This window comes from Camelus ferus, chromosome 17 (assembly GCF_009834535.1).
Source record: "Camelus ferus isolate YT-003-E chromosome 17, BCGSAC_Cfer_1.0, whole genome shotgun sequence".
Lineage (NCBI taxonomy): Eukaryota > Metazoa > Chordata > Mammalia > Artiodactyla > Camelidae > Camelus > Camelus ferus.
The window spans coordinates 13,973,624-13,995,977 of NC_045712.1; the positions used below are offsets into that span (position 1 = coordinate 13,973,624).

General features: G+C 43.7%; 1 protein-coding gene and 2 long non-coding RNA genes across 12 annotated transcripts in view; 1 reads left to right on the forward strand and 2 right to left on the reverse strand.

Moving 5' to 3' along the window:
* LOC106728856 overlaps nt 1-4,205 on the reverse strand; it is a 29,922-nt gene extending 25,717 nt beyond the window's left edge. For 8 of the 10 annotated variants that reach the window (XR_004312054.1, XR_004312053.1, XR_004312058.1 and 5 more), the window contains exon 1: nt 4,066-4,204. This is a non-coding gene — a long non-coding RNA (uncharacterized LOC106728856). Of the gene's footprint in view, nt 1-1,149; nt 1,262-4,065 lie in introns of all 10 variants that reach the window. The other 2 variants (XR_004312057.1, XR_004312056.1) reach the window with 2 other exon arrangements.
* ADAMTS9 (ADAM metallopeptidase with thrombospondin type 1 motif 9) overlaps nt 1-22,354 on the forward strand; it is a 156,812-nt gene that overhangs the window by 116,974 nt on the left and 17,484 nt on the right. Inside the window, 8 exon segments of the mRNA XM_006178299.3 lie at nt 4,084-4,257; nt 14,623-14,796; nt 17,664-17,858; nt 18,863-18,995; nt 19,173-19,267; nt 19,379-19,473; nt 19,567-19,700; nt 21,492-21,583. Coding sequence (XP_006178361.2) covers nt 4,084-4,257; nt 14,623-14,796; nt 17,664-17,858; nt 18,863-18,995; nt 19,173-19,267; nt 19,379-19,473; nt 19,567-19,700; nt 21,492-21,583 — 1,092 coding nt within the window.
* LOC106728858 lies at nt 9,269-22,182 on the reverse strand. The gene is made up of 3 exons (XR_001365131.2): nt 21,504-22,182; nt 20,314-20,430; nt 9,269-10,689 (listed from the first exon to the last, which is right to left on the reverse strand). It is a non-coding gene; the product is annotated as an uncharacterized LOC106728858 (long non-coding RNA).

Here is a 22,354-nt window from a genome sequence, read left to right on the forward strand (position 1 = left end):
AAAAGCATTTCAGAGTAAAAAAAAAATGGAGATTAGAAATAAACAGAATAAATGATCAGATTAGAATGAAAGTAACACATCATCATCATTCATCACTCATGAATTCATTCAATCCGGAGATGCCTGTTTATTTTATCCTTTAACGTCTCTGTCATCAGGATGGCCCTCACAACCAATGGAATGCCCTGATTTAATCATTCTTGTTTTCTTTCTGAGTGATACAGAAAGTAACACTGTGTCTTGGACTCACTGATGTCTTAAATTCGGGGAAATACTTAATTTTTTTCCCCACTAATTTTTTTTCAATTTTCGTTTTTTAAAATTGAAGTACCGTTGATTTATAATGTTTCAATGCTTCAGCAAAGTGATTCATTTATACATATATATAAATCTATTCTTTTTCCAGATTCTTTTCCATTATAGTTTATTATAAGATATTGAACATAATTCCTTGTGCTATGCAGTAGGCCCTTGTTGGTTATCTATTTCATATATGTTCATCTCATACTCCTAATTAATCCCTAATTAATTAAAAGCCTTTCAGTGCTCATGCCAAAATGGAGACTTGGCAAATTGCATTATGAACCTACCAGCCATTTTTGGTTAGGACTTTTCTTGTAATCACAATGAGAGCGGCTTGCATGTGGTGTCTGGTTCTGAAGTATTCTGCAAGTGTTTAATGGAGAAACGTGGCAAATGTGGAGCATGTGTCCTTTGCGACATCAAGGAAACCACGTGCACACAGTCAGCAATAAGAACTAGAGTTACGCTGGTGATTCGTGCTCTCCGCTGTTTTGTTTGTATTTGAACTGCAAGCACTGATGTTGAATTGTTTGAACGCAGGCTTTGCACCCACACTCTTGCTGACGTAGTACAAAAGGCTGCATCCTATTAGCACCATATTTTAAAACTGGGAGCCAAATTCTAATCCACAGCTTTGATATATTGCCTAGCTTTGATTTATTGTCTAGGATAGAATCTACTGGTTTTTTTTGGGGGGGGGGGTTGTTTTTGCTTGCGTTAGGGTAATGATCTCGGTTCTTTGTTTTACTTATTGGTGGAGTACTTAAAAGGTTTATTAAGACTATGAAAGATATTTTATGTAGACTTAGCATAGAACCAGGCTCTCAACTGGGAGTGATTCTGTACCTTTTGGGACATTTGGCAATGTCTGGAGATTGGCAGTGGAATGGAAATGCAACTGTCTTCTGGTGGGTAGAGTTCAGGGATGCTGCTAAACTTCCTACAATGCGCAGGACAGCTGCCAACAAAAAAGAATTGCTAGGTTGAGAAACCCTAGAGTAGAGCCCGGCATAGTAAGTGCTTACTTAGTAAGCTTCCTATTATTGTTACCTGTTATTTATTAAAGTTGTTTCATATCGTTATTTTTCAAGCTAATCTCTCCTTTAAATACTGTCATGGCCATAATTTCATCAGTAATACTGAAGAAAGTATGTAAAATTCTTTCCAGGTTTTCACATGTATATTACAATTCCCCAAACATCAGAAGTTCCATAGAGTTTCTTTTTATCTATGGAAGTAAGCATCAAGTTTCCCCCTTTAAATCGGTGAGTTCTGCACACTAGCATTGCACAGTAGGGGGTACAGAAGGATGAAACACAGCTTCCTGCTCAGTAGTTTGGAACTAAAAACATCTACTTTCAAACTTGCACAAATAGACTGCCGTGCAGGAATGATAGCGGTGGTTGGGGGGAGACATTAATAGAGACTGCTCGACCTTTTTCTTCTGCAGACTAAGTAAAAGTTGGACTAAATAGAACAAGAAGAATTAAGCACGCACATGTGCACACACCACCACCATCGCCACCTCCAGGGTCATGCAGAGGTCTTTCTGATGCTGTTTTGTTCGTGGGGTTTCTGCACAAATCTCTCAGAATTCACCACACAAGCCTGGCTGGCTTTGTATGCAAAATGTTGCCTCCCCCAAGACAGCTTAGGAAGAAAAGTCGAACACAGAGAACTAACTCTAATGTGGCGCACTTCATTTTAACAAAGATTACCGTGGATGCAGTATTCACAGAGGCAGGGTTCATACCTTGCTGTGCATAGGAGTCATGTTGAAACCTTTGAATGTGTTAACTCAAAGCTGGCTTTGACATTATGAAAATCAGAAGCCACAACGACATGGTGTATAATTGAAACTTCCTCTGCCTTTATTTGCGTTTTGAAAAATTATCAAACATTGTGGAAGTGATTTTTAAGATTGGATCCTCATGGCTCTTAATACCTTACCCATAAGTAATAATTTACTCAGTAACAAACAATAGTATCAAAAAGAAATTTCGTTTACTTAGAGCCTGAATAGTGTACACTCTAAAATTCTTTACCATTTTTTCCTTTTTCTTTAGCTTGCTAAAGCATTATGAGATTGTGAACCTATATCAGCCCTATGCCAAACCCAAATTTGTTTACTTAGTCGTTCTTATTTTTCCTTTGTTATTTCCATTTGGATACATTGTTCCAGAAGTGTACTGTTTTCTTTTTAAGATCCCAGATTCAAATAGCCAAAGGGTGTTTTCGGTTGTTCAGTTGCCAATGACGATGATGATAAGTTCTGTCATTCATGTGCTAACTCTCCCATATTGTAGTTCATTCATTTCCAGTGTAATCAGTGGGAAATACACATGTAATTCCCATAGGTATTAAATGGCCATCCTCTGTAGATGAGGCAATCACTTGTGCTTAGGCACCCTCTCATTCCACCCAGGACATAATGACTTTAAAAGTCTGGTTTCTTGTGGGTCACAAACTCATTCAATCCAATTAATACAATTAAACCCAAACAATAGTAGCTGTGTTGCTCCAAAATATTTCCTTCTCTTCAGCTAGCTTTGATGTGAACATTTAAGCTCCTGCCTGGCGTAGACTCATCTGAAATGATATGATTTCCCGAGCTGCCCTCTAAACACTGTCACCTATTTTTTTTTTAATCTTAAATGGAAATAAAATTAATATGCAGGGAAATTCATCAGGGTCTGCTTTCTAATAGCAAATTCCCATTAGCCTTTGAATAAGATGAATCCTGCTACAGGTTAATTGGACAAGACTCTTTGTCTAATTTGAAAGCGTGATTCTATTCTTTAAGAAGGCTTCCTCTCAGGAATATGGCTTTAATACATGTTAAGCTTGTTTTCTCAGTCAGACAAATGAATGGAGGCTGCGCTATCACAAAAACTTGGTAATAATTTTCAATACCTGAGTGAAATAACAGGCTGTTCTTTCCAATCCAATGTCGCTTTAGTTTCTGACTGTCAAAAGCTTAATAAAATAATTCTTGGCCTGCTCAGAAGTGAGATTATGAAACCCAGCAATGAGGGAAACCATTAAAAAATTAATTTAGGGGAAAGTTAATTGCAGATTAATACGGTGTTTTGCAGCTTGGTCAACAAAATGTTTCAGCCTGATTAACAGTATTTTTCAAAGGCTGAAAACACAACCCCCAAGGAAATGGTTTTTCTTTGTCAGCTTTTATTTTTCATATATGCATCTGAGGTTGTCAATAAAGACACAACTACTTTAACGAATTCCATCGTTTTAAACAAAATTCTCCCATCTCCGGGAATGGGAGCAAGAGAAGGAAGAGACTGGAGAGAGTAATTCTACTTACAAGGCCCTAAAAGCTTCAGTAATTTACTCTCCTTGAGTTATACTTTTAATCTGCCAAGAAATTCTCTTGTACAAGACCTCTGTCCAATTTTCAAGAACCTCCAATCTTCCAGGATAGAAATCATTTGGGATTTTCATTTCACATGACAGCACTATTTCTAGCTTATACTGAATGTTTCATAATGACCTCTTAGCCTTTTCAGTCGTCCAGCAGTTTTGTTAACTTCAGAGATTCCCTAAAACTTGAGGCTCTTCCTCGCTCGCCGGCATTGATAGGCAGTGAGTTTGCAGATTTAAGACATTATCCTGGGGCCCCTTCACTGGAGACTGGGAAGCTTTGAAAGTCGTTGGATTAGGAATGCGTCCCCCATCCTCTCTGTGACCCTCTCCACCCCGATGATCACCCCCTCCCCCAAACGACCCAAAGCTCCCACTTACGCACTCTCGTCTTCTCAGTGCTCAGTGTCCTGCGGCCAAGGTGTGCGGCGGAGAAATGTGGGCTGTCAGATGGGAACGCACAAAATAGCCAGAGAGACCGAGTGCGACCCGTACAGCAGACCCGAGTCGGAACGCGCCTGCCAAGCCCCGCTGTGTCCGCTCTACGCCTGGAGGACCGAGGAGTGGCAAGAAGTAAGTAGAGCCAGGAAGTGGGCACCTGCCAGGGCTTCCGCTCAGCCCCCTTGCTATCATCACATCCGTTCCCCTGAGAAGCCCTCCAGCACGGTGACAAGGCTGGCTCTGTCCCAAAAGGTCTGCTGTCAGACGGCCAGCAGTTCGCACTGACCCGGGTGGGAGAGCTCCTCCTTTTTCTGCCATCCCTGTGCCTGTGTTCTTGAACGTTCCGAATCTGGCTGCCTCCAGAAAAAGTTTAACAGGCCTTGGGCCAAAGGCATAAAGATAACTTTCACAGGAGGAGGGGAGATGGGAGAAATATTTTAAATATGTGGGTTCAGACTTGGTCATTCTGTATGAGTTCAGACAGCCGCTAGGCAGACTCTAGGTAGGAACTACTCTGGATTTCTGCCTCCTTCCGTGACTTTGTCTGTCAGCTACAAGGCAGGCATTCATTGAAATCCTGATTAATTAGTGAAGGATTTCCAACATTAAAAAAAAAAACCAAGGGCATCTGAAAAACTGCTCCGTTGATGCAGAAATGGACAGACTTGTTTTTCTCCTGCTCCAAGTTAATGTCTAGTTAAAGAAAACAGTAAGCGTCCTTGGGGAACCGTCTGGCTGGCAAGGGTAGGACATTAGTAGTAAAGAAGATTCAGTTGTAGAAAAGGGGGGAAAGGATATTGAAAAGCAAAACCATATCTGCTGACATTGGAATGAAACAAAGTACAAGCCGTCAAAGGTTCGGAGCTGTGAATAGTAAGACAGGAATCTCCCACCAGGCGTGGTTTTCAGAACAGGGGGAATACAGTGCCTGGCACTGTGCTGAGTTGCTTTGTGGTCATCACTAGTCAAAATGGGTATTATTATTATTATTATTGTTATCCCATTTTGCAGTCAAGGAAACTGAGGCTTGGAGAGCTAACGTCATTTATCCAAGTGTCACATACCTAGCAAGTAGAAGGAGCAAGGCTTGATCCTAAGTTTATTATCATAGCCCGTTATGAGATACTGCAATTGCATTCTTTTTTGTTACACAAATGTTGATGGCAATGCTATTTCTCCCCCATTTTTATTGAGATATAATTGACATAAAATGTATTAATTTTAAGTGAATTTTATGCTGATGTGATCTATGTATCTATTACAAAATGATCAGTACAGTAAGTATAGTTATTGTTAATAACAACCATGTTACAGTTAACTTTGATCACCTCACAAAGTTACAGATTTCTTTTTCTTGTGTTGAGAGCTTTTAGGATCTATTCTTCTAGTAACTTTCAAAGTTAATGCACGGTATTGTTAACTGTAGTCACCCTGCTGTACATTACATCCCCTGGACTTACTTATCTTTCTGCTGGACCTTTGTTACCTTTTGACCACTTTTACCGGTTCACCTACTCCCCACCCCTCACCTCTGGCATCCACCAACCTGTTCTCTGTACATTCATTTTAGTTTTTTGTTTTTTTTCAGATTCCATATATAAGTGAGAACATGTAGTAGTTGTCTATTTATGGCACTTAGGATGATGCCCTCAGAATCCATCCACAGATGGCAAGATTTCCTTTTTCTTTATGGCTGAATTATATTCGTATATGTATATATATGTGTGTGTGTGTGTGTGTGTGTATCACATTTTCTTAATCTGTTTATCCATCAGTACACACTCAGGTTGCTTCCATATCTTGGTAATTGTAAATAATACTGCACTGAGCATGGGGGTGCATGTATCTTTTCAAGTTAGTGATTTTATTTCCTTCGGATAAATACCCAGGAGTGGAATTGCTGGATGGCATGGTAGTTCTATTTTTAATTTTTTGAGGAGCCTCCATACTGTTTTCCACAATGGCTGTACCAATTTACATTCCCACCGACAGTGCACCAGAGCTCCCTTTTCTCCATATCCTTGCCAATATTTGTTATTCCTTGTATTTTTGATAATAGCCATTCGAACAGGTCTGAGGTGACATCAGTGTGCCTTAATGGTACCAGAAGGGTAGGGCCTGGACTTTCAGATGTAGAGCAGAATAACTGGAGAAGAGAAGAATGCTCTTTCCAGGCATTCATATCCCATTTGGTTCTGCCCTAGAAGCACCATGTTGTAAAAAAGAGACCATTCAATGTGTGGCTCTGAAAAGTTGACTTCAAATCTCTGGGCTCCAGTTAGCGCATCTGCAAAATGGGAATTATATGGCAGACTGTGCTGAAGAGTGATAGTGACGATTATCAGATTAAGTGAGGGATTCAGTGCATTGTCTAGCACATTTTAGCCCTTCCACAAATGCCACTTCTCTTTGATACTGTGGACTCCTAATGGAGGGTTCCAGTGACAACCAACACTTCAGTTTAGCTTCTGTATCATGATGATGGGCTTTTAAAAATCACTCGCCAACTTTGGGCTAGTTATTTAGCTTTTCAGTGCTCGATTTTACTTACTTTAGAATTCTTATGCTCATAAGGCTGAGTTTTTTTTAAAAAAAAAAAAGCACAAGTTTTTTATTCTTTTGAAAATTACTATCATAAAAAAACTTACTTATTAATACTATTATAATCTGACATAGGAATTTACTTACAGCTGCACAGGTCTTTTGATCAAACTTGAATTGTGAGTATGTGGGTTATACATCTCTTAGCTTTAAGGAGTAAGTCTCCTAGGCCTTGCAAATATTCTTCTTTTAACCTTCACCCAGAATACTCTCTTTCCTCCCTAGTACCTCTGTATCACAGCAAGGCTGCCCAGCTCCTTCCCTTGTTTCAGTGACCTTTGCTCAGCCTTCAGGCCTCAATCGAGATGTTGCATCCTTTCAGCAGCCCTTGCTGATTGTGCCCTCCCCATGAATCATGGGGTCAGATGACACACCCTCCTCTTACCTCTTATATCACCCTGAAAATACTCTTGCTGTAATGGTTAGCACTCTGAATCCTTGTGCCTGTTTGCCTTGTCTATGTTATCAGCTGTTTGAGGTCAGAAAGCAGAGTTTCCCCCAGCATTTAGCATAGTACCTACAACATTGAAGACACTTGATGGATGAATGAATCTATGAATGAATGAATGAATGAACAAAATAATAGTTGGGTGGAGGGAGGGAGGAGGGGCAGAGAAGAAAAAGAAAGACATTATAGAACAGTGCTTGCTACTTGATAGCCTTTCTTGTTTAACTCTTTAGAATCACGGCATTCTAAAATGTCTTTGAGAACAATCAGACAAACTCTGTTTTTCCTGTAAGAACAGCTGTTTTACTTTCTTGTCACATTGCCATGGACAAGTTGTGCTCAGATCTGTCTGGCCTTTGTCGAGCTGCCCACCCCATGGCTGTTTGACCCAGTGCAGGGACATGAGCTGTTCTGATATGTACTTGGAGTCACAAACTTACTGAGATCAACTGGAGAATAATTCTCAAGTTCATTTCCTTAGCACAGAAAAAGTAGTAATGAGCTATAGGTCCTTGGTCAGTTGGGTACAAAGATTTCATGAAGTTTACAATAGGAAGTGATCAAGTTTTGATGTGATGTGTGAACAAGGGCCAGATAGTAACTCTTATTTTTTTTTTTTTTTTAGTTTAATTGAAGTATAGCCAGTTACAATGTGTCAGTTTCTGGTGTGCAGCATAATGACCCAGTCATGCATATGTATATGCATATATTCATTTTCATATTCTTTTTCATTCAGTTAGTAACTCCTTATTACTCATTTCCTCATTAATTTATTCAACAAATCTTTTCGAGCACCTGCAAAGTGCCAGGCGCTAGGCATTAGATGTATGATACAAAATGTGAAATTGCTGTGGTGAGACTGTCTAGTGAGAGAGACAGAAGATAAGCAAACGATATGTTATATGAAATTGCCATTGTGAAAAATGCTGTGGTTGAAAAAAAAAAAAAACCCAAGGTGCTGAGATAGAGATAGAAAGTAAGGGTGGTTGGTCTCTAGGGTAGTCGAGGGGGAAGAGCAAGAAGGGGTGATTCTAGGTAGAAAGAGGAAGGACAGAGTCCAGTGTGATTGTGGACAAAAGGATAGCATGTTGTGAGCAGAGCAAGCAAAGGGACCAGAAGGCTGAAATGAGGTTAAACCCGCAGGATCTCCTGGGTTATGATGACCTCCGTTAGCTGGGGCAAGGGCTTGGATTTTCTCCTAAGTAGTATAGAAAATTTACAAGCCTTTCATGACCTGTTCTCTGCCCCCCTTCTGGAATCCCCATCTCAAACCAAAGGCTTTTTTTCTTTTAACTTTTTTTTATTGAGTTACAGTCATTTTACGATGTTGTGTCAATTTCCAGTGTAGCGCACAATTTTTCAGTTATACATGAACATACATATATTCATTGTCACATTTTTTTTTTTGCTGTGAGCTACCACAAGATCTTGTATATATTTCCCTGTGCTATACAGTATAATCTTGTTTATCTATTCTGCATATGCCTGTCAGTATCTACAGATTTTGAAATCACAGTCTGTCCCTTCCTACCCCCCACCCCCTTGGCAAACGCAAGTTTGTATTCTATGTCTATGAGTCTGTTTCTGTTTTGTTATTTATGTTCTTTTTTTTTTTTTTTAGATTCCACATATAAGCGATCTCATATGGTATTTTTCTTTCTCTTTCTGGCTTACTTCACTTAGAATGACATTCTCCAGGGACATCTGTGTTGCTGCAAATGGCGTTATGTTGTCGTTTTTATGGCTGAATAGTATTCCATTGTATAAATATACCACACCTTCTCTATTCTGTCATCTGTCGATGGACATTTAGGTTATTTCTATAACTTGGCTATTGTAAATAATGCTGCTATGAACATTGGGGTGCAGGTGTCTTTTTGAAGTAGGGTTCCTTCTGGATATGTGCCCAGGAGCAGGATTCCTGGGTCATATGGTAAGTCTATTCCTAGTCTTTTGAGGAATCTCCATCCTGTTTTCCACAGTGGACTGCACCAAACTGCATTCCCACCAGCAGTGCAGGAGGGTTCCCTTTTCTCCACAGCCTCTCCAACATTCGTCATTTGTGGACTTTTGAATGATGGCCATTCTGACTGGTGTGAGGTGATACCTCATTGTAGTTTTGATTTGCATTTCTCTGATAATTAGTGATCTTGAGCATTTTTTCATGTGCCTATTGATCATTTGTATTTCTTCCTTGGAGAATTGCTTATTTAGGTTCAAACCAAAGGCTTTAACAACCCCAAACTGCTAGAGTCACTTCCCTACCCCACTTCCCCGTAACAGCCACCTGCAGCCATGCATGCTGAGCCCCTCCTGAGAGTGCCCTCATCTCTCCATCTCCCCTGTGCCTACTTAACTCAGCTCCACCTCTTCTGCCACTGCCCAGGCACCCCTTTCAACATTGTGGGAATCCTAGCCCCTGGTCCTTCCTCTTTCCCTGCTGTCACAGCTGATGGCTGCTACCTGCATCACACTGTCTGTTACGAAAGTCAGACCTGCTCACACGGCCATTCTAGGCGGCCCTGAGTGTAAACCTCAAGGGTCACCAGTTAGCCAGTCTTGACACATGGACCCCAAGCTGGGAGGAGCAGCCACCCAGGTGTCATAACAGAGAGAGAAGGGGAGTAGGAAGATGCCAGGGCTGTATCCCTGTGCCCAGCACAGACCGTGGCACGTAGCAAACAGGCAGACCTCATTTTCTTGTGTGTTACTTTATTGCACTTTGCAGGTACTGTGTGTGTTGGTTTTTTCAGGTTGGTTTTTTTTGTTTGTTTTTTGGGTTTTTTTTTTTTTACAAATTGAAGGTTCATGGCAACCCTGAGTTGAGCAAGTATGTCTGCACCATTTTTCTGACAGTATTTGCGCATTGTGTCTCTGTGTCACGTTTGGTAATTACTGCAATATTCCAAAATTTTTCTCTATTGTGTGTGTTACAGTGATTTGTGATCAGTGATCTTTGATGTTACTACTATTACACACTGAAGGCTGAGGTGATGGTTAGCATTTTTTAGCATTAAATTATTTTTAAATTATGTACATTGTGTTTTAAGACATAATACTATTGCACATTTAGTAGACTGTAGTATAAATATAACTTTTATATGCACTGGAAACCAGGAAACTCATATGACTCACTTTATGGTGATACTCATTGGTGGTGGCCTGGAACCAAACCTGCCATGTCTCTGACGTCCACCTGTATTGGTTGAATGAGGGAATGAATGAGTTACGAGCTATCTCCATAGTATAATTTCTGCCTTTTTCCCTTGCAAGTATACTCTCTGGGGGTAAAGATGTCCAAACACCATATACCTGACTTTTACAATGAACCAGTTGGTAATTTGAAGATTGCTTTTTTCTTTTTTCATTTCAAACAACATTAGATAAATGGATTTTGCACCTCCTCTTCCTTTTGACAAAAGACTGCATAGCAGATTCAGGACACACTGCTGTCAGTTTCTCCATTTGTTCTTTGACTGGTCTGGTCACCCACTTTCCAACAAGGTAGCCTGGCCCTAGAAAGGACATGACAGATTCTTTCATCCAGGGGGAAAATCAATAACCTTAAAAGGTTGAGCAGGTACATACAAAGTGCTTCTCTTCCCCCATGCTTAGGGCATCTCAACCAAAAAAATGCAAAGTAATTTGATCACAGTCTTTAAGGAAAGACAATGTCTACCCATTGCATTTAATGACCCTTTTTAAACCATCACCCTGCGGCCAGCCAACCTAGCTAAATAAAATAGTACCTTAAAAGTTTATTTTAATCTTCCTCACCCGCAAAGCTTAAAAATTTATTCCCCCCCCCCCGTTAATTTCAGCACGTTTCAAGGCACACGTGGCCAATGAGATAGTGGGCAAGCTGCCCAGGTTAATGCAGGGTTGTGATATTTGATTTCTGAATTACAGCCTGTGCTGAAATTGAGAGGCTGGTGGTGTGACTTACACACTTGGTATAGTTTTTTTCTCAAAGCTATAATGAAATTTGAAAAAAAAAATCTTTTGGAAATTAAAATAAGGTTAGTTGAGCTCTCCCACTGTTTTTCAGAACATTCTAGATTATATTCCAAGACAGAAGAAAGAGTCATAAATCCTCGGTGGGTGGGAGAAGGGATTTTACTGAAAGCTGATAAAATCCTATAGGGTGGGCTGGATTTGCTTTCTGATTACCCAACCCCCGTGCTCTAGTTAGGATTTAAAAATCCATGAGAAGAGCCATGCTAAGTGATTTTCAGAGCTGCTGTTAACTAATTTCAAACCACTGGGCAACTCATTTATTTACTTAGTATAATTTTTCTTACAGTTATATTCAAGGTAAGGTTTCCCAACTCCCTTTTCCACCATTAACAAAATAGTTTTATGGCAGTTAACCATTAAGACCAGGGGAGAAACACTTAGCAAGCAGAAAGTATTTAGTAATCCTTGCTTTTCTGCTCTAAACTGTTACTTATTGATACAGATTAAAGCCCAATGGATCAGTGAAAATGAAAGAGAGCACTGGAAGGTTTAGAGCAGGTTGGCTGCTCAACAATCCTGGTCGTCTCTGAGTCACCTCCGTCCTGATTTTCTAAGGAATTACTTTTTCTAGGAGGAGTTAAGTGTATCTTCTTCATAGATCTACACATCACAGATTAACCATTGTTTTGTTTTGTTTTTGTAACATTCGGTGGCTCTCTAACTCATTCAGTGCTTTTTTTTTTTTTTTTTTTTTTAACAAAGGAACAAAAACATTATTCCTTTACGATGGTTCCCAGCATTCTCCAGGGAAAGAGAAACCCCCAGAACTCCTGAGCCAGGACTGAGCTAGTCACTTGGCTCAGCCAGACTCCGGCACTGGTGGGAGGAGGTTTGCTCCTCTGTGCTCATTTCACACTGTTTCCTATTTGTCTTTGTGCTCCAGAAAAATTTTGAATGATTCCACACTCTAGACGTTGAGGTTTGCTTCCAAAGCAGCAGAAATTTTGAGTTAAGTTTGCAAATGATAAGGGATGACCAGGACACACCACACATCCCTGTTGCTTTCTGAGAGAGCAAAGCAGTTCACGCAGGCACAGGCACACCAGATGACCTGGCATTTCTACCCCTAAGGATACACCCAAGAGAATCAGAAGCAGCTGTTCAGACTTGCCCAAGACTGCTCATAGCAGCACGCTTCATAATAGCCAAGAGATGGCAACCCTCCAAATGTCCATTAACATTTGAGTCAACAAAATGTGGTACATCCATACAATGGACTCTTCAGCCATAAAAAGGAAGGAAGAACTGATCCACGCTCAACATGAAAGCACCTTGAAAGCGTGATGCTAAATGAAAGAAGCGAGACACAAAAGGCCACATATTACATGATTCCATTTCTGTGAAACACCCGGAACAGGCAAACCCATAGAGACAGAATCACATTGGTGGTTGCTGCAGGCTGGGAGGAAGGGGAAATGGAGAGTGACTGTTTAATGGGTCGAGGGTTCCCTTTTGAGGTGAAGAAAATGTTCTGGAATTACATACTAATAATTGCACAACATTGCCAATGACTAAATGCCACTGCATTGCACACTTTAAAAATGGTTAAAATGATGAGTTTTATGTATATTTTATTACCTGAAGAAAAAGAAGAAGAAAGGCAAGAGACATCTCAGGAAGAATATGTCTCAGTTAAGCTGGATTCCAAACTCAGATGCCTTTGGGGTGAGGCAGGTAATAAAATTTGAAGGAGACATGTGAGAGGTAAAAAAGAGCATTGAGGTCCACAGCCCTCCCTAAAGAGACTGAAAGGAGAAAGTTTAAGACATTATGTGAACAGCAAGGGCTCACAGTATTTGGATAAGGATAAGGGGCAACAGGGTTTTGTAATCCCTGGTTGGAGGAGACCTAAGCTGTCCTTGACACAGGTTGGTTACAGTGGCTTTCTAACATAGATCTAGAGCCTTGGAATGTTGGGTGACACACATGCTGTCGCTACGACAAGCTGTGGGAGACCTTTAACCACACTAATAACTAAGGTAAAACTTCTAAGGTGGGGTTTGCTTTTGGTTAAAGCAAAGAAGATGAGGAATTTGTAGTCAGCACAGAGATGATCCTAGAATGGCTCATAGCAGTTGCTCTGTTTTCCCCACTTGGTTTATGGAAATAAAAATATCTATCTCATCCACCTTCCAAAGAGATGGATGACCTGAGATAAGTTCTTTAGGCTAAGTCCCAGTTCATTCATCTGAAAAATGGAAATTAACGTAATGGCTAAATCTTGCTACCTAGCTGTCTACTTCTTTAAGGTCCATCTTTGCTACTAAAATTCAGCTCCTCTCTGAGGGCAGGAGCTATGCTATTCCTGTCCACTCTTGTTCATCCCAGGGCCTGACATTTCCTAGGAAGTTGGTGATTATTGGTTGAATGATTGAGGGATGAAATCAGTTCACCGTGGAGAAGAAAAGGCTGTCGGGGCCACAGGAAACTCTCCTCAAGTCCCTGAAGGGGTTATTTGAGGGAAATGAAATTTGTCCTTTATGCTCCCCTGGAATTGACAACTAGGACAAGAGGCTGGAGTCAGCAGAGATGATAGGTTTAGTTCCGTGTTATAAGATGAAATGGGCCACTCGGACGGGGAATAACTTCCCTGACTCTACAGGTATTTCAATACCCTTTAGCCCTGAGTTTTAAAGAGATTCAGTGTTTGAATGGATAAAGGCCTTAATGTCCTTTCCAAACCTGAGATTCATTTATTCACCTTTTCATTGCTTCACTCAGACAGCCACTTACTGAATGCTGATCGCTATGCCAGGAACAGTGTTGTTGTTACCAAGTCCAAGCTCATACTGCCCACTGCACGACAGGCCAATAAACTGAGAGATGAGGTGTTGGGCCAAGGAATAATAACTTTATTCAGAAAGCCAGCAGACCAAGAAGATGGTGGACTAGTGTCCCAGAGAACCATCTTACCCAAGTTAGAATTCACGTTTCTTTTATACTAAAAGGGAAGGAGGTGTGACTGGTTTTGCAAGTTTCTTGGTGCAGGAATCCGTTGTCCTTGCAGCTCCCTATGTCTGGTCACAATGTTCCTATAAACCTCCAACCAGACAATTGTTCTTTTCTGCAACTTTTTATCTTTATATGAATGGATAAGTGTTATGCCTTTAAAGGTCAGAGCCTTGAGAATAGGCTATAATGTATATTTCAGGCTGTAGGCAACATTCTTTTATGAAAGGTGCAGAGCCAGCATGACTAATTACAGGCAACAAAACACGAGGGGTAGATCCAATATGGAGTCAGGTTTGTTCTTCTCTGTTACATTGTTAAGTAATGGGGTAAAATAATGAGTTCTCTGATAATCCCTAATCTCAGTGATCTCCCAGTCTTAAAGGATATATAGACAGGAAAATAAGCTATTACACTAAGAGGATATGAGAAATCATCTACCATCCTTCCATTTCACCACCAGTTTTGTCTGTCTTTAACAGTGCACCAAGACTTGCGGCGAAGGCTCCAGGTACCGCAAAGTGGTGTGTGAGGATACGGACAAAGGTGGCGAGGTTCATGGTGTACACTGTGACATGAGCACACGGCCTGTGGATCGTAAGAGCTGTAGTTTACCTCCCTGCGAGTATGTCTGGATCACAGGAGAATGGTCGGAGGTACGATCCTGGGGATTCTGTAACTGCCTTCAGGTCAGCGATGGCCAGAGAGTAACAGAATGATGAGGGCAGGAAGGTGGGAGACTCACACCCACCTGCCAGTTCCACCACTGAGACCTGGGAGTTCTCAGACAAGTCCTTCAGTCTTCCTGGACCGGAGCCTTATGTGTGCAAATTGGGGGAGGTGCATGAGATGGTGTCTAACTCCCCAACTCTCAACTCTACGTTCTATGATTCACCTTGATGTCCTATTAGTATAATTAGCAAGGAATTATGACAAGGGCTGCAGATTCATGTGCTGCCTGTAGGTGCCTGAAGAAAGTATAAGAAAATGTCTTAGCATCAAGGAGGCAATAGGGAATGGTGGCGACTGTGACAAACTAGTACATGATGTATAAAGGACCAGGCTCTCTTCCACCCCAGCAGAGACTGTGCAGAAACATAGATCCACTGTTACCAAATCTGATGTCTTAAGAGAGGACAAAAGTAGAGACTTTTATCAAGATATCCTAATCTTAAAATGCAAACTCAAATTATTTGTTTAAAACATTGTATGGAGTAAACCAAATACTTTCATGGGCCAGATGTGGGTTGCCCATTTAACAACCTCTGATCAGAGGAACAAAATAATTTTCTATAATGTCCAAGGAATTTCAAGTGTCTGTTTTTCCTTATCTCCTCTTGTACACTACGTCTCCCTAGACACTTTTTATTTTTAACAAATAGTAATAATCCCACGATTATATTATGTTTTCAAACCTCATGAAATTTTGAAATACTGAAAGGCCTATAACCTTAACACCAGTTGTCCTTTGCCCAAAAGAGTTCAGAGATGTGAAAGGGGAGTATCTGAGCTCACAGCCAAGGTGCTTGCTGTCACTGGGGTCTCGTCAAAGTTTGACCGGGGAGCAAGTTCATGTTTTAATGGGATGAATGTCTGCATTTAGATGGTACGTGTGTTGGGTGGTTGACGCACGCACTTCCCTGTTGGGCCTGAAGTGTATCCCTCGTGGACGGAGCCCACATTCCTGTTGTTTTATTTAATCAGAAAAGTAATCCATGCTCAGGGTGAAACATGCACAGGGCACCAAAGCGTAAAGAGTCAGCAGTAAGGGCAGCCCTCCCTCTCCCCGCTCCCCGCTCCCCTCCCCAGAAATGAGAGCCTCTTATTTCAAAACTCTGGTCTGAATGGATTAAGGAAGCCAGAAGCCGTCAACATTTTCAGGATGCTCTTAACAGCTACTAAAGAGTGTGTGTTCTGTCCAGTTTTTTTTTTTTTTTCTTCAGAGACACAGAGGACTCTGAATACAACCTGACCATACTGGGGGGTCAGTTCCGTCAGTAAATGCCAGTCTCCCACTGCCTCCCCCGTGTAAACGGACAGCGGGCTGCTTTTGCTCCTGGTTGGTCAGGGCAAAGGGTCTTAGCACTTGCCTTCTCCAACATCCAGCCTTGTTTACATTAGTACAGACCGAGACCGAGGCATGCAGGCACTGGGTTAGACACTCTAAAATAAGCCACACCTTGGACAGACAGCATTTGTAAGCCATCCATCCACACATGAAACACCTCGGACTAGCCTCACCCTGCCCTGGCTTGGCGTCAGCTGGGTCTTTGGGCGTTGGAATAGCGGCAGCCAAAGAATGATGAAATGTATGTGGGGTATTTCCAGGCCCCGAGCCAGCTGGAAGGGAAGGCCCAGGGATGTTGTGCGTGCCTGCAGCTGGGTCTGTTCCCTCGTCCCTCCAGGACCTCGTCAAGGGGACCATCCCCCTGGAAATGAGAGGAAAGCCACGTGGCTTGAACAACAGCTCAGGAGACACCAGGAAAGAGAGACACTGGCTTTCAGTAGTGAGTAAGAATGGATGGTGCCGCACCCCAGAAAAAGCAAAACACACCACATGCCGCATACTGTTTCTGGGGTTCATCTGGCTCCTCAAAGAGCCTTTGATCTCAAGAATCCCAGTACACTATCTTAAATTGAAGTAGCATTTTCACCGTGAATGGCCAGTTGTTTGATGATGTTGCCCCCAGATATCATCAAAACTAAATTTGTTGGTTGATTCAGTTTTATTTTTAAAATAATATATTATATAAAATATTTAGCTGGGGAGGTTGAATATAAAATAAAATCTTATAAATAACCAATTAGCTGTCCCATCACAGAAGGGAGCTGACACACTAGTAAGATACTTTCTTCTTCTCCTTTTCTATATTGTCCTGATATTTTTAAATGCTGTATCCTTATGACCAAAGGCCTAGATGCCTGTATGATTTAGAGAAAGAGAAAGAGAGAGAAGTAGAAAGATAACATTTCAGTCTAGATACAGAGCCAGGGAGAGAGAAGGAAATTAAATATTGGGGCAGATGGGAAGGGAAACCAAAGAGTAGGGAACGAAAACTAGCCCCTTTTGGAGAAGTGCCTGGATTTCGCACTCAGGTGGTCTCTGGCTCTCTCTCCGTCCCACTTGGAAACTTCTCAGATGAGGTCATTGTGGGTTTGGAAAAGGATGATCTGTCAGCAGCATGTAAGGCCGTGGATGCTGTGAGTGGACCCCATGACAGCTGGAGCGCCTCCCCCCACCCCCTTCTGCTCTTGAAATCCAGAGCAGGGGCTCCAGGCGGCCCCACCCGCAGCGGGGGCCAAGAGGATGTAGTGCAAGCATTCACTCCCGGAAGGCTCCCGGAGGGTTGCACGTCTCCCGTGCGCTCGGTGACTGCTGCCCGCACTGCATAATAAGCTAATAAAGTGAGGGCTTTTCGGCCGCGTTGTCCCGGGGTCAGCGTTCGATGCAGAGGGTCAGGGGCCTATTGTGGCTGCCCCCAGGCCCTGCTCCAACCTCTGCTCCCAACCCCTCTCTTCTCAGTGTTCAGTGACCTGTGGAAAGGGCTACAAACAAAGGCTTGTCTCCTGTAGTGAGATTTACACCGGGAAGGAGAATTACGAGTACAGCTACCAAACCACCGTCAACTGCCCGGGCACGCAGCCGCCCAGCGTCCAGCCCTGCTACCTGCGGGAGTGCCCGGTCTCGGCCACCTGGAGAGTCGGCAACTGGGGGAGCGTAAGTAGATGACTGAGTGATCCAATCAGAAGGCTTTTGGATCTCAAACCCCATCTTAAACACGTCCTGCCTGAGCTGTCCTAAGTAACCGCCTTCCAGGAGCAGCTCGGACATTAGCAATCTTGAAATGGGCCGACGGGAAACGGAGGCTTCTCTGTGGCTAGGCCGTCTGGGCTGGTGCTTAGAAGGGGGGCCCTGAAGCCACACAGCCTCTGTCTCATTCCTGGGTCTGCCACTTCCCAATTGAATGACCTTGGACAACGTGCCAAACGTCCCTGTGTCAGTTTCTCACCTGCAGAACGGGTGCTTGCAAAGATGAAATGAATGAACACATCAAAAGCACTTGGGTGATAATGGTGAATTTTTAAGTTACATGTATTTTATCACCATTTAAAAAGCACCCAGAACTCTTGTCTGTCACTTCATACGGGTTACAGAGGCGTTAGTTGGTGTGGCTTCTGTTGCTAAGACGTCTGTAAGTTGTACACCAGGAATTCTTGGTTGCGTTAGGGCTCCAACAAGTCAGGATATTTTAAATTGGGGCCTCCCTGGAAAGTTGCCCCAGCCCCCTGGTTCCTGACCATGAGGCTTTCAGTGCAGCAGAGTGATCACACAACAGCTGGGACCAGTTGAAAGTGATCAGTGTTTGAGTCCTGGCTCCATCGTGACCTTCAACAAATTTCTTAACATTTGAGCACTGCTCTCCATCCTGTAAAATAGAATGATGCTTGTGCCACCTCACAGGGCGACTGTGAGCCCTAGATGAGAAAGTTGTGTATAGACATCTCATATGTATGAATACATACATAGGTACATATGTATAGATGTGTGTGTAGAAACCTGAGCACAGAGACGGGCCCACAGTAAGTGCTCAGTAGGTGTCAGATATTTCTTTTTGGCAACACGGGGTCCCGTATGAGCCCTCGGGCTCTGAGCTCCACACCACGAGGGGCCCATACCTCCGGGGTCCCAGAGCCACATCACTGAGCCCCGTCTCCTTACAGTGCTCCATGTCCTGTGGCGTCGGAGTGATGCACAGGTCCGTGCAGTGTCTCACCAACGAGGACCAGCCCAGCCACCTGTGCCCCGCTGACTTGAAGCCAGAAGAAAGAAGAACCTGCCACAATATCTATAACTGTAAGTCGACCCACTAAAGCCATCTTTCTGGAGCTCGAAGAACAGGTTTTGTTATTGATGTGTCTGCCGGCCCTTTTCAGAGATGCAGGATTTATTTTTAAGAGATCGGCCCCTTTGCAGATACCTGTGAGTGTGACTCGTGTAACTCATTCCATTTTGGTGGTTCGTGCCTTCCAGGCGAGTTACCCCAGAGCTGCAAGGAGGTGAAAAGGCTGAAAGGTGCCAGTGAAGATGGGGAATACTTCCTGGTCGTCACGGGAAAGCTCCTGAAGGTACACGTGGGGGCTCAGTCATTATTTCTTGCATGGCTTCAGAGCGGCTGTGGCTGGCACGGTCCCACTGCCAGGCCGCCCTCCATGGGGTACTCCTGGTCTGCCTTTCAGGTATTCTGTGCAGGGATGCACTCTGACCACCCCAAGGAGTACATGACCCTGGTCCACGGTGACTCTGAGAACTTCTCCGAGGTTTACGGGCACAGGTAGGAGAGCTCAGGCTCAGAAGAGCCCAGGTGCCCGGAGATCCTTGGAAACGCCTTTCCCCCGCTCACCGGAATGTTCTCTCTGTGACGTAGGTTGCACAACCCAACCGAGTGTCCCTACAACGGGAGCCGCCGCGATGACTGCCAGTGCCGGAAGGACTACACGGCGGCTGGGTTCTCCAGCTTCCAGAAGATCAGAATAGACCTGACCACCATGCAGATCATAAGTAAGTTCCGTGGGACGTCCTGCGGGGACATGTTCATCCATGTCTCCGTTCAGGCGGCGGCACATCCTGCCCCAGGGCTGGGCTGAGGCACTGAGGACATCAGGGAAACTGAGGGTCTAGTGATGACAGTCCTGGTCTAATCTGCCTGAGGCTGGGGGTCACTCCTTTTGATCACTGCTGGACCTGTACTTTCCCCAGTGCCTGGGAAGTGCCTCGCACGGAGAGATGCTCCATCAGCTTCGTGATGAATGAATGGAGCGGCTGGGGCGAATTAAAGGGGCACCATTGCGGTGGGGGATGTGAGGGCAGCATCTCCCAAAATATGACATTGAAATTGCCCCCTTAAGACCAGGTGGGAGTGAGCCCCAGGTATCAGGGTGGGCAAGGCAAAGGCAGGAGAAGTTTTTAAGGGAGAAGAAATAGCAGATACAGACCCCCAAGCTATGACACTCATGTAGCAACATTCACCACCCCCTCCCTGGGCTCCCACCAGCACGGTGTATGCATGTGCGCGCGCACAAACACACACACACACACACACACACACACACACACGGGCACAAAACTAATTTTCTCTGTCGATTTACAGAAGAAAAATGGAGGACAGAATTACCTTTTTTTCAGCTCGCCTGCGTGTGGGCTGATTTCATAGTCTGGCCAATGCTGCATTGTTGTTAGGGACATTAATCATAGGAGTCATTAAAGACAGCTCACGTGTCCACGGTGTTCCCTGGAATAGAGGAGAAACAGAAATGGTGAATAATTAACTTTTCTTCATTAGCATGATTCCCGTAATATTGCCTTGCTTTCCTCTGGAGGTAGATTTAGCGTGATTCGTACCAAGCTATTTGTTAATTGCCTTCAGCTAGACTGATGAGGGCTAAGGGCAGGGGCTGCAGCCTCCCACTTAGATAACACCCAGCTGAGACCCGGGGCTTCTGCAGGCTGGAGCAGGCAGGGCCCCGGCCTTGTGGGATGGGGCACTCAGACTTCCCTCCCACCAAACTGCAGAAAGAGTAAGGTCGTCTTTTTTTCTTCCCAAAAGACAAAACAGAAAGCTGCCTCTGGTCTCCCATTCCACCAGAGTCTGCAAGATTCTCAGTCGGCCTCCTCCAGACCCCCCGCCTTCCCCATCTGCAGAACTGCTCTCAGGAGCTTCACGAGGGTTAAGAACATGAGCATTGTTTTCATTGGCTTTTTTCTTTTTTTAACTACAAGTAAACCCCAAACTTGAGAAACTGCCATTAATACTTTCAAGATGTGGGTTCCAGTTGCTCCACATTTGGGCAGTCGCAGTGCCAGGGCCCCGGGAGCTCTGGTGAGCCTTGGGGAGTCACTGCTGAGTAGCTGGAAATACTTTGCTGGCTTATTTCTCTCCTTGTCCTGCCAGCTTGGAGGCTGCTGTCTGCAGGAGACTCACAGTCATCCGATTACACTACATTTAAGTGAGGTGATTCACATGTTTGTTTATACAGGGATTGATTCCAAAGGCATCTTAAATCCCCCTTTGGCTTCCATACTGTGAGGGGACATCAGTGCTGGTAAAACGCAGGGATGGAGGCGCTCAGAACCACAGCTATAGTGGAAGGAAAGCATGTGCACCCGTGTATCTGTTTGCTTGTTAATTGTATTTCAGATTGGGTTTGTTTTTTTTTCCTGCCCTGTTCCCTCTTATTATTTCTCTAACTCTTCTTCCCTTCTGTCTCCTTGTGAACACCCTACCCCTTCCCGACCTCTTCCGCCCACTCTCACCCTTCTGCTCCTTTTAACCCTTCCTGCAAAACCCCACAGCCACGGACTTACAGTTTGCCAGGACAAGCGAAGGACATCCAGTCCCTTTTGCCACCGCTGGGGACTGCTACAGCGCCGCCAAGTGCCCACAGGTATGTGCCCCCGCACCCCCGCCACCACCAGAGATCCACATCCCACCCTGCCCCGGGGGACCCTCGGCCGCCTCCGTTCCTGCAAATCTAATTAGAACAGCTGCTCTGGAAGGCCATTTGGCCACCTGCATCCGCAGCCTCAAATGCTCACAACCTCTAATCCGGGCAGCCCACTCCTGTTTCGTAAGGAAATGAGCAGAGATACGTGCCAAACTTCCGCATTCAGCAAAAATGCCCTGTGAGAATGGTTAAAAAAAAAAAATTTAGAAACAAACTAGATGTCAGATGGCAAGGGTTTGGGTAAACAAATTACGATGTTCAAGTACAGTGAATAGTATACAGACCGTGACATGCTGGTAAATGGTTAATGGCTGGCTCTCCAAGGGAAAAGAGGAGGAAAAAAAAAAAAAAAAAAAAAGCAGTGCCTTGTAGCATTTGCCCATTTTTGCAGTGTAAATTTTCTCCCCCGATCGATTTCAAGCCATCAGTATCTCAGAACTGTGTCACTATATGCAGACATGGGGAGAAAAGCACACAGTTGGCTCTCAAAATCCAGTCCAAGTGGATTCCAACATCCCACTGTCAGCCATTAAAAATGGAGTATTTCCTGATACAGAAAACCTGTCACTCCTCCTTCAGATGCTTAAATGCGCAGTGTTCAGACCTAGACTGGCAAAGTTACCCGCTGAATCGCTCCCCTGCAGAGCAGCTGAATAGCAGTCCTACCTTCTGCCGTTTCACGTGTCCTCAAAGGTGTGGCACATTTTGACT